Source organism: Trichomycterus rosablanca, chromosome 13 (genome assembly GCF_030014385.1).
Source record: "Trichomycterus rosablanca isolate fTriRos1 chromosome 13, fTriRos1.hap1, whole genome shotgun sequence".
NCBI lineage: Eukaryota > Metazoa > Chordata > Actinopteri > Siluriformes > Trichomycteridae > Trichomycterus > Trichomycterus rosablanca.
In genome coordinates this window covers 15,655,105-15,667,724 of record NC_086000.1, presented here as the reverse complement: position 1 = coordinate 15,667,724, position 12,620 = coordinate 15,655,105, and the positions used below count along the sequence as shown (strand labels likewise).

The window sequence follows — 12,620 nt, the reverse complement described above, 5'->3', positions numbered from 1 at the left end:
ACTGTTCCACCAGATGCTAAAGAGATGTTCTGAAAGACAATTATACCTGCTGAACGTATCTGTCTGTGGTTTTCCACATGTAGTAATACTCAATTATGCTGGTCAGGGACTTCCAGGGAAGCTGAAACACACATCATTTATAATTGCTAGTAACATGAATGCAACATGAATGTTCTGATTTCTGCTGTTACCGTTTCTACACTGCAGAGCCCTGACACAAGCCTAGCCATGAGAATTAATTCATGATGCTTCACCCACCATGCTTTACAGCTGGCCAAACAGCCTAGCCACTGGGAGGTTTACTTGTCAGTGTGCTCTCAATGCCGGTCCCGAGCCCGGAAAAATAAAGAGGGTTGTGGCATCCAGCATAATGCCAATTCAGGTATGTGAACCAGAATAATCTGCTGTGGCAGCCCCTAGTATGAAAAGAAAAAAAAATTCAGTGCAGTACGGTGGTGGGAGAATTATGAGGCAGAGCTGCTTCTCTGAAAACAAAACTGGGTAATTACATTTTGGCTAGATCTAAAACTACATTTGGGAATCAGATAAAGATATTAATTAAACAAGACAACAACATACTGCCAACATATTTAATAATAATAATAAATCAACTATTAAATAATAAAATCTGTCTTTTAAAAATGTTGATAAAAGTGCTTGTGTGGCTTGTGAGGGAAATAAAAATGGTTTGTCATAAAGAATAGGTCGAAATAGGTCAAAATCAAATTACAATGCTGTAAAAACTAATTAAAGACTGTAAACATCTAGATAAATGCCAACAACAGCTTTGCTGCCAATCACTTCCATTTTTAAACATTTGTACATGCTTGTAGATACAGATATATTTTGTTCAAATACAAGGTACAAATACATTTTTGGTCCTCTTCACTATATTTTTCCATCCTAGACTTTAAAAGTCAATGTGTTCAATGAGGGTTTTTTTTGTGTGTTTATTATTGTAGACACAACATATTTGGCTATGCTTTTTTATATTTAAAATTATTTTCTCAGTATAGGGACCAGGTAACATCCAAATAAAACACTGCAGGAATTCAAACAGTATTAAGAGGTAACAGACTGGAATTGTAATTGTAATAATCTTATAAGGTCACTGAAAATACCCAGACTACCTTACCTACAGACAAATATGTGGCTAAATAACACAGCAAATGAGAAACAGAGCAAACAAATCAGAAGCACAAAATAATCTCCACTCTCCAGTCCGTGTGTCTTTCATGGGTGGCCTTCAAGGCTGGTTGGGGTTCGATCCATGTCTTACACTGCAGCAAGTACAGCAAACCACCAGCAGATGGCAGAGTTAACCATGTACACAATACACTGCAAAAGCAGTACCTACAAGGAAAACTAATGCTACAATACTCTGGAGAAAAAGTGGCAGAGATGGAAATCAGCTACTGCACAGCAGCAGGCTCATGAGAATCAGGGCTCAGATAATAACTCTGTTTGCTGTCTGTGAGGAGTTTTTGCATGTTCTCTATGTATGCATGTTTTCATAGAGGTACTCTGGAAAAACAAATAACTGAATGTGGTGTGCCATGAAAAAGCTTGGCCTGGCACTCTGTGCAGAGTGTTTTTTGCCTTGTGCCCAGTGTTTCCAGGCGACATTAAGGCACCAGGGTTAGACAGCAGGAGAAAGGTCGCAATCAAGAGAAACTGGATATGAATAGACTGGGAAGAAATATAGACTACCTCTGCCTGCTTTCACCCTGTTCTTCAATGGTCAGGACCCCCACAGGGCCACCACAGAGCAGGTATTATTTGGGTGGTGGATCATTCTCAGCACTGCAGTGACAATGACATGGTGGTGGTGTGTTGGTGTGTGTTGTGCTGGTATGAGTGGATCAGACACAGCAGCGCTGCTGGAGTTTTTAAATACCGTGTCCACTCACTGTCCACTCACTTAGACACTCCTACCTGGTTGGTCCACCTTGTAGATGTAAAGTCAGAGACGATCGCTCATCTATTGCTGCTGTTTGAGTTGGTCATCTTCTAGACCTTCATCAGTGGTCACGGGACGCTGCCCATGGGGTGCTGTTGGCTGGATATATTTGGTTGGTGGACTATTCTCAGTCCATCAGTGACAGTGAGGTGTTTAAAAGCTCCAGCAGCGCTGCTGTGTCTTATCCACTCATACCAGCACAACACACACTAACACACCACCACCATGTCAGTGTCACTGCAGTACTGAGAATGATCCACCACCCAAATAATACCTGCTCTGTAGTGGTCCTGTGGGGGTCCTGACCATTGAAGAACAGCATGAAAGGGGGCTAACAAAGCATGCAGAGAAACAGATAGACTACAGTCAGTAATTGTAGAACTACAAAGTGCTCCTATATGATAAGTGGAGCTGATAACATAGTGAGTGTAGAAACAAAGAGGTGGTTTTAATGTTATGGCTGATCGGTGTATGTTTACCCTCTTAATCCCTCCATTTGTAAGACTGACTACTCACAAAGTCTTGCTGAATGTCAGTGAAGTCTTTGCCGTATTTCTCAAGGGCCTCCTCGAAGAGGTTAGCCTCTGACGCGCTCCACTCCTCCATCTCGTCTCGGCAGAGCACAGGGCCGCCCTGCGGCACCAGAGCAGCGATGGCCCGTGTCATGTCATATCCGTTCTTGTGCAATGTGTCCATGGCATGAAACTAGCAAACAAAACACAGACAGAACACACACTCTGAATATACAATGATATAAATATTTACTAAAGATTCATAATTCACTTTCCCTTTAACAGTGTCGAAGGGGGCGTGCGGTGATTCAGCTCTTCTTGGTCAGAGGGATGTTGGCTGGCTGCGAATTCACAATTAGAATTTAAAAATGACTGGATTGGGAGAAAAATCCAGGAAAAACTAAACAGGTTAAAACAAATTACATGTGCAAACTGCCCATTTTTAAAGCAAAATGTGATTATTTCGAGATTGGACGATTCTGTGCACCTCAATACATATTTTGGCTTGTACAAACAATTGTGTAATCCTACTCAATGTTTTCGGGGTTATCTAAATAAATGTTTAACAAAAACAGACTTCGTAAACACAAACGAAGTTACAAGAACTTACAAGCCTGGTTTAACGTTTCAGAGTCTTGCTTGAAAGCTTTTTCTTTTATCACTTTTACGCAATAAATACGTCCAATAAATAAAAGTGTAGCTTATACACTGACCATAACATTATGACCACTGACAGGTGAAGTGAATAGCACCAAAAATAATGACCAAGTGTAAGGATTTGAGCAAGTTTGACAAGGGCCAAATTGTGATGGCTGGACGACTGGATCAGAGCACCTCAAAAACTGCAGCTCTTGTGGGGTGTTCCCTGTCTGCAGTGGTCAGTAGCTACGTCCAAAATCGCATACTTCCATACTCGATAGTATGCGAAAGCAGTACACGAGAGCCGTTAGTATGTACGAATACATAGTATACATAAAAAGGTACGCGAGAAGTACCCGGATGACCTACTTCTTGGGCAGCCATGTTTGAGTATGCAAACGATGCACACTTTCGGTCCGCTAATGTATCCCATAATTCAACTGGAGCTGCGTAGGCGTTCGAAGCGGAAGAAGAAACAAGAAAGATGGGGGAAAACGGAGAGTCCTCTGTTTACAAGTGTAAGTAAGATGAACAAAATAAAAATGTTATTATTGTGTACAACCCTAAATAACGTTAAATATCCAAAATTTTGCGGAGTGGGGCTTGTATTGAGCACGCGGTCTGTAACTATGGTGATATTACGTCATCACGTCCTCACGTCATCGCTTGACTTTGGTAAGATGGCGGACGTAGTACGTAGGGGTGTTGCGTGCATACTGCATACTTCTGTACTGAAAGCGCATACTTCATTACCGGCCGAGCGGTGCATACTTCCTCGAATCTAGTACGTACTCTGTAAGTATGCGATTTCGGAAGCAGCTAGTATCTATTAAAAGTGGTACAAGGAAGGAACAGTGGTAAACCGGCGACAGGGTCATGGCCGGCCAAGGCTCATCGATGCATGTGGGGAGTGAAGGCTGGCCCGTGTGGTCAGATCCAACAGACGAGCTACTGTAGCTCAGATTGCTAAAGAAGTTAATGCTGGTTCTGATAGAAAGGTGTCAGAACACAGTTCATCTCAGTTTTGGCAGCATAAGGGGGACCAACACAATATTAGGAAGGTAGTCATAATGTTATGCCTTATCGATGTATTCCTAAATAAAAGCATGCTCGAATCCCAATAACATGCTCTGTTAATCTAATAACACTGAAAAACATAGTCTGCTTAAATAATTATGCGATCAGAAGCTGATCCATGTGTTATAAAAGGCTGCAATCTAAACTGGTCAGGCCTGCAGCTGGACTCTTTTCATAAATACAGCTACTCCTGTTCAACATATCCATAAAGCTGAGCAGCCACGTGACTAATTCTGCATGGCTAATCAGAATTCAGACGGTTATGACTAATCCTGCGCTGACGATCAGAAAATCCCAGGTGATATGAGAAAGCGCTTTGCATGTCAGACCAAAGTGTAAATTACTGTTCGAGCAGGATAGAGTGTGTGATGACAGAGTGAGAGTGGGCGGTGCCATACCAGGGTGATGTCTCTGGAGGCAGCCGCAGCGCTCATGTGTAGACTGGGCTGCCGTACTGAACTGCTGCAGTCGAGAGCCCGTGCAAATGTTCCCACAGACCTGCAAATAAAAGAAAACAAGGTGATTCAGGCACACACAGAGAGTCAGGAAAATGAATAAGCACTGTTTTCTGGAAAACGGCACCTGTTTATACATAATCGGAAATGATTCGTCAAACCATAAAATGTCAACACTATTAACTTGATCATTAATCGCTCTGGGGTGAAAACTAAGACTTTCCCTGACTAGTCAACCAGTCTACATATAACTTGTCCGAACATTAGTAATCTTACGTGGGCACTTGAATGGAGCAGCAGTACTAGCTCATTAAAACTACTAATTTAAATCCCGAGCGGTGCTATCAGCCGGGGACGAGAAATGTGTAAGTGGTGGTGGAGGCAGCAAATTAACAGGATTTTATGTCAGCTTCCTAAACATGTACACGTTTTTGAATCAAAACTTGTGGACACCCTTGGGATTATCATTTTTCATCAGGACAACGTGTTATGTATTGGTCTAATATTCAACTTACAAATACAATGCTTGTCTTATTTAGTCTTGATGCCAGCATAGAATAAAACAAGAAAGTGTTGGCATTAACAAACAAATGTTTTGACCCTCAGGGTATAAAGCAAGGGCACCCTCTTGCGTGCTTCTTCAAAAGGTTTCGTTTGATTTTTTTTCCATTTGTGTAAATACGTACAGAGAGCCACGTCCAATCTCTGCACTCCTGCAATTTATGTACAGGCACCCTGGGCAACCAAGGTACTTACACAGTGTTGATAACCTCACCCCTAGTCCGGTCTTTCCCCCTTAGTCCGGTCTTTCCCCCTTAGCACACCGGAAGCCAATTGTGTCTGCTGCAGGCATTTGCCAATTGTGTCTGCTGCAGGCATTTGCCAATTATGCCTGCTAGAGGGCACCCAGCCCAGCGGTAGCAGAACCGAGATTCAAACCCGGGAGCTCAAAATCTCGTCGCTGGTGTTCTAGCAGATTATCCCGCTGTGCCACCTGAGTGCCAAAGGTGAATTTCTAAAGAGTAAAAAAGCCACTTCGCTCATAAGATTTGACCTGAAAATTTACATAATTGGCTGGTAATTAGCCTTAAAAAAAATGGAACAGTATAATTACATTTTTTAATCAGTCAGAAGGTTGGATAAAATGATGTGTCTTTGTGCATTTTACTAATAACAGGTAGTAGGGCTGGGCGATTTTCACGATTAATTCGGTTAATTCAAATGAACGTTTTCACCCGATGTTAGAAACGTGACAATCGCGATTGTTTACATACTTTCTATTTGAATTAAAATACTAACATGTCACGAGGCAGAAACTGACCAGACGCTCGCGGAATATAAATCAGGGAAAGTTTCATATCAAAAGGGCAAAAACAGTGGACAAAAACAGTGGACAAAATCAGTGGACAAAATCAGAGGATAAACAGACAGGCAGCGAAAACAAAAACCGCAAAAAAACAGTAAACGGAAGACAACAAGTGTCATACACGGTAATGGTTAGATTCAGAAATAAGGCACGCAAACACGATCAGCAAAACTTCACAACGAGACACACAAACAGAAGTGTTTAAATAAGATGCGCTTGGAACTGAACACAGCTGCACTGAATAAAAACTCCGGAGACAGTGAGCGCGATCAGGATTGGCTGACCGGGGACATGTGATAGTCACGTGAGAGTCCGTGGGAGCATGGGAATTGTAGTCCATATTGTTAGAAGCAGACCGTGCCTCCTCCATCCACCCCCCAGTCACAAGAGGACAAAATCAGTAAGCTGAGCTGACTGCTTACTTGATGTCCCCTAGCGTAGATACTGATACAGACTCACTTCAGTGGTGGAAGCAGCACACAGGCTCGTGTTTCTTTTAAAAAACCTGTAAAAAAACTTTGTGGTTTTGCACTTTTCTTAATGTAAGGAGGTTTTGCTGGCACATTATTTCAAGTGAGTTGTTTGTGAGCTATTTATATGAAGAATATAGCTAATTAAGATTTCTATTTTGTTTTAATTATTATTCATTATTGTTATATTGTTATAAAGTTTGAGTTCCTTGAAAGCATAATTATAGGTGGTGCTCTTACTATTTTTGCACTTCTGCAGTCTTTTAAATTAAAATGCAAAAAAACAATTTTTTCACAATTGCATCATACAAAAACAAAAAAATATCGCAATCGTAATCAAGAATCAATAATACATTTGAAAATAATTGAGATTCTTTTTTTTGCAATATCGCCCAGCCCTAACAGGTAGCTCCAATGGCATAGCATTTCTGAATAAAATCACACAGTGCAAACCAAACCTCTCCTGCTGGGATATAAAAGGACACAAGTAATTGTTCAAGGGAGATCAAGGGAGGAGGGAGGGACATAAGAGGAGAAAAGATCCGGGCTTGAGGTACATACCGAGCCACTACTAGGAACTGGTCGATCTGTTTTTCTGTGAGAGGGCTGTTTGGATCCCACACTTTCTCCTCCAGTTTGGCCTGTTCTCTGTCATCATCCTCTCCTGATAAAGCGAACACACAGAACAAGAGATTTTAGCATCCAGACAATGTTATAGATTGAAAAAATGTATAAAACAGTCAGAAAGATGCATTATGATGTAATTACACAACATTTCACTGGGTGACAGCTTATTTCCATGGTATAAATGGAAGCAGCAGTTAAATAAACCCCTGTAAACCTGATAACTGTTTTACTTGCATGCACAAGAGTCTCGATGTGGCACAGCAGGTGGTGTGTGTGCTATACAGCACCAAGTTCCTGAAGACCTGGGTTTAAATTTAACAGCCAGTCACTGTTTGCATGTTCGCAACATGTACTTAAAGGCATACCCTGAATTCTCCAGTTTGATCCCTTGACCCCTCAAAAATGTTTGATCATTATTATTTTAGTATTTAGTATTATTAGTATTGACTGTTTAGTTAGTGCCAAATTGAGACAGGTCCTTCTTTCTAACCCCAGACTGCAGACTTCATACTGACACAAAACAGATTATGTTTATGATTTTAATGTGTAATACTTCTGTAAGCTTTCATTTAATGTTCAGGTTTTTACCACCAGTTTATCCTGAATCCCAGAATCACTCAATGTAAAGCAGTAACACCCCCTGGATAGGACACCAATCGATTGCAAGGCCTAAGCCTAAACCCCCTTAGACACAGCCAAACATGTCTTTATGTAGACGCCCAACCAGATCATCTAACGCAGCACCGCTGGGGATTCAAACCCAAATCCCAAAATCTTTAAGCAACAGCATTAATTAAACAATGTTATCAGTTACAAGTATCACTGACGTCCCTAACTAGTATAAAAATATATATCCAGGTTATTAAAACATACATGACTGTATTTAGCTGCTCAGGACCTTTACTGTTACCAATCTATGCCTGAGCTCAAATGAATGAGGTGCAGGCTGCTTTCCTGCTCTGTGTTTTCTAGAGAACTCATAGTGGTGATGTATGACTTAAGCAAATGTTAGAGATTAAGTGTTTATGTTTAAAAAAAACAAATATTTGCCTTAATTGCACTATGGCAGTTCAAAAGCTGGCATACCCTCTTTGAGGAGGTCAGTGATCTCTGCCTGGTACTTATTCCCCACTCTGATCTCTCCCTTATCAGCGAGGAGAGTTTTCTGCTGAGGGTCGTACACCAAAGAGTAGAAAAATGCATCCTGCAGACATAACAACATACACAAATAAAAAAGTCAGAGACCCTGGCACAAACAAAGGCAGCATCATGCTTTTATAGAGAGCTGTGTGTATGTGTGTTTGGCCTGACAGTGAGTGGAGTCTCCAGTCTTCTCATTACTAAATGTGAAGAGAACGTTCTGGGTCAACACACTGAATTATTTATTCAGTACGGAGCTCAAAACTAGCTCTCATATACAAAGAGAGATAGAGCCATGCATCTCCATCCTGTAGAGGTAAACTACACACCAGTGGTACAAACAGAGCCCTAACAGTGCAGATGGACTGATTCCAAACACACACAACACACTGCACTGCACTGCACTCACCTCTCTGTCAAGGTAGGACATGAGTGTTTCTGTTTCATTGAGAAGCGTCACACAGCATTTTCCTCTAAAGAAAGTTACACACACATAAACACTCATGTTAACTGAAGCTAAAGAATGATAATAAACATTAAATTACAGGTAAATATGAATAAACACTGTAAATAATTCTGCCTGACAAGCTGATTTACAAATCAAAGTGACAGAACAAAAAAGTAGTTATTAGCAATTATAACTTTAAGATGTGTACAGTAAAATTGATTAGCTGTTAGCTTTACAACACACAAGTTTAATGCTAGCACATTACTCAAACTGTCTTTATTTACTGTTACAACATTGCCTATGATTGACATTCAATTTTAATTTGGGATTTAAGTCAAATATTGGCCAGCCCATGCAGGTACCTCGCCCTTTTTTTTTAAATAAATGAAGTCATGAGGAGTCCCGTACGGCAATCCCACTCCCAGACAAGCCAATCATTGTCTGTATAGGTGACCGGCCTGCTGGTAGCGGAGCTAGGATTCACACTCATGAGCTGGAGACGTCTGCTCTTGTGTGCTAGTGTGTTTTACCACTGTGCCACCTAAGCGGCCCTGCCTTAACTGTAAATTCGGGGTAATACATACAATTTTACATACAATAACATCCAGTAATAATGTAGGATACACTACATGGTCATGCATGTACCCAGCCAGGTGGGTCTGGCTATTTTATACATACCTATTTCTAACAGGTGCATAAAGTCTAGCATAGAGTCATGCAACATTCAGAGGAACAACAGCAGCAGAACGAATTATACTAAGCTCAGTGATTTATCAGTATTATAGGAACCCACCTTTTTAATAAATCAATTTTTAAATGAGCAATCACACTTGAATGTTAATTTTGTTGCCAATGATTTTTAGTATTTGTTCTTTATTAATTACAAGGTAAGAGATAGTTAGTAAGAGATTTTTCTCTCTTTATCTTCCTATTTATCTAGTCATTTCCAATTCCCAATCTGAAGGGTTCACCTGGCCGAGTCAGTGACTCTTCCGAGATTTGACTTGCAAATTTGAACACTGCGCCACCTGATCGCTGCATTCATAATAATTTTATGTAAAACAGACATTTACACACTTTTACTATTTTTCGATTAATACACATTTTAATGATTAGCTAATTTTCCAGTGCATTTCATCTATTGGCATCATTTCAGAATACGTTAGTACGTTGAACCTACATTGCTGACATGTAGTAATGTACACTAAAAGAGAAATTTAAAACATAAGCATTTGAGAGTTTTAAAGGTCCAAAAAGAAAAAGAACAATTACACTACAGTTTAAGTTAAGCTGTCACTACAGTATGAAACTGGAATGAGATTGCTGGATGAAACACAATATTTTTTTTAGCACTGACTGTCAGTGTTGTTAAAATATCATTACTACTAAAAGACTATTTGCACTTGAGGATCACTAAAGGTGGCTTTTGACAAAAATAATGATGTTTCAGACATTCCAGGTTACTGAAAAAGCAATTGTTGGAGTATTTTACCTACTTACAGAGAAATACTTTGGGCAAGATCTACACTGTGAGTTAAAAAGGAGACCTCTGTACCTTTGCCCATAACTTTGGCAAATGTTGATCAACTTTTTTAAATTATTTCACTGTTGGACTGGAGACAATATGTGGCTTAATTAACTACAATTAATTGTGGATTTCCCTTGTATTAACATTTCTAGTATTTCTAGTGTTTATATTAATATTTATATCTACATCTTAATGTATGTCCCTTTTGTTTGATTATACACTTTTCCCTGCATCAATTTCCTCACAATCTAGTCATATCCAATTACCTGACTCCATTCCGCTTCCTCTACTGCTGCAGACCTCCACTCCTAACTGAGGAGAGCCGTGACTATCACAGGCCCTTTCAACATGTGCAATAGCTTACCACTTCTATTCACCTGCACGAGGCCAGTTCATATAGGGTTCAGTATTACATACATAGTCACGCACTGATCTGCAGGCACCATAGATCAGCCAGCAGAGCCACAACAATGTCATTTTACGTATTTAATATGTTGGTTACCATGACAACTGTTGTGTTTCCACTCAACAACAGCTGAAGTCAAAATTGTAACCATACCTGTCAAGTCTCCCGTTTTGGCCGGGAAACTACCGTATTTTACCCCTCTTTCCCGCCGTCCTCTCGTATTAGTATTTTCCCGTAAATTTCCCGTATTATATTATAATTTTAAAAAACATTCCTGTGCCTCTCCAAACTGAAATGTCACTAACCTCGCGAGAACTGCCACCCAGGCTGCTGCAAGTGGCAGTTCTCGCGAGGTTAGTGTGGACAGCGGGAACAAACCTGGAACAGGGAGAGATGGATGGATGCAAGGAGAGAGAATTCCTGCCAAAAAAGTGTTAAAGGATGCAAAGACTGCAACAACTCTGTATAATAAGTCAGTGAATGCCAGAGAACCACATGAGTGAACATGAGATAGTAAAAATGTGTAATGAAAATAAAATGTGTTTCACTTTAAGACAAGCAAGGTGTATATATGCTGAAAATATGTAAAATAAATAAATGTGCTTCAATTCCCTTTTGTGTTTTCATTTAGGCTGTATTATAAGAATTACATATGTAGGAATGTCCACAGCATTTCAGTGTCAACAAAGGTAGGCCTATCAGATTCTGATCATCTAATTGTAGTTTGTAAGTGGTTCACAGGTGGTTATTTTAGATTTCTTGTAAACCTGTCTTAAAATGTAAGGGATACTGAACCTCGGTTGGGCTGGTGGGACGGCTCGAAATGCGCGGCGGAAAATTTCCCTTATTTTTAAATCCAAAACTTGACAGGTATAAGAACAGAATTTTGAACAGAATTTTATTAAGAACCTGTATCTGGTTAAATATTACAACATGTATGAAATTGCTTGCTAAATATCCAGAGAAAAACTGGAAAAAAAGGATCTAAAAAATGCTGTTTAAGATCTGTGAAACTGGTAGATACTGGGGCATCCTTATAAAAGCACGTTCACTCAGCCAAGAGGACAAACCTCAGTCCCATTGATCAACGTTAAATTTTTAGGGAAGCTGATCGTCAATCTAAATCGTTCATCGTGAGATCTGATGCTGCAACAGTGAAAGAATTTTGAAAACTGATCAACATTAGTTATGGGCAAAGGTGCAGAGGTCTCTCAGTATTTCAGCAGACATATGATACAGTAAGTTGTCTAAGACTACACGTGTACACACCTGATGTGTGTAGCAGGCAGAGACTCCAACTGTCTGGAAAGGAAAAGCTCTCTGTGTCTGAGCTGGTGTTTCTGTTTTTCCGGCAGGTCCACCATCTCAGGGTTCTCCATCTCCTCCTCCAGCTCTCCTGTGGGTTAAAAATCAATAAGAAATACTGATAAAGGGTTTTTAAATGATCAAATGATAAGACAAATTATCTACACCTCTGCCAATACTAATAGTTATTTATTTGAGTAATTGTTATCAAAACACACTTAAATTCCCAGTGGTGTTGCTGGTTTGGTGTTTACACATAGACACGATTGACTATGTCTGGGAAGGAGGGGGGTGGCAGAGGACTGGAGTGGTCAAAATGACACTGTAGGCCTAGTTATCAATCAGAAGGATACAGATTCAAATACTGGCCTAGACAAGGAGGCACTGTTTGGCCCATGAGCAAGCTCCTTTATGCTTGTGGCTCCAACAATGCTGTATATGGTCAAGTCTGCGCTTTGACCCTCAGCTGCCAATCAAGCTGGGATATGCAAAGAAATAGTCTTATGGTACTGTACACCTGTGTGTGTGTATACATGACATTGTATGTCGTCATGTTTTACAGGTAATCATTGGTTAACCAAGATTTATCAGTCGTTAATGTCAAACACAGTCATGGACAATTTTGTATCTCCAATTTACCCACTTAAAGGTCTTTGGACTGTTGGAGGAAACCAGAGCTCCCAGAGG

General features: G+C 40.2%; 1 protein-coding gene across 5 annotated transcripts in view; it reads right to left on the bottom strand.

The window, feature by feature from the left end:
* The window catches only part of mta1 (metastasis associated 1), an 85,720-nt gene that overhangs the window by 11,860 nt on the left and 61,240 nt on the right, over positions 1-12,620 (bottom strand). For all 5 annotated transcript variants that reach the window (XM_063006973.1, XM_063006976.1, XM_063006975.1 and 2 more), the window contains 7 exons: positions 11,898-12,024; positions 8,656-8,719; positions 8,193-8,310; positions 7,041-7,143; positions 4,587-4,686; positions 2,477-2,665; positions 47-121 (listed from right to left, as the gene is read on the bottom strand). In XM_063006973.1, coding sequence (XP_062863043.1) covers positions 47-121; positions 2,477-2,665; positions 4,587-4,686; positions 7,041-7,143; positions 8,193-8,310; positions 8,656-8,719; positions 11,898-12,024 — 776 coding nt within the window. The remainder of the gene's footprint in view (positions 1-46; positions 122-2,476; positions 2,666-4,586; positions 4,687-7,040; positions 7,144-8,192; positions 8,311-8,655; positions 8,720-11,897; positions 12,025-12,620) is intronic.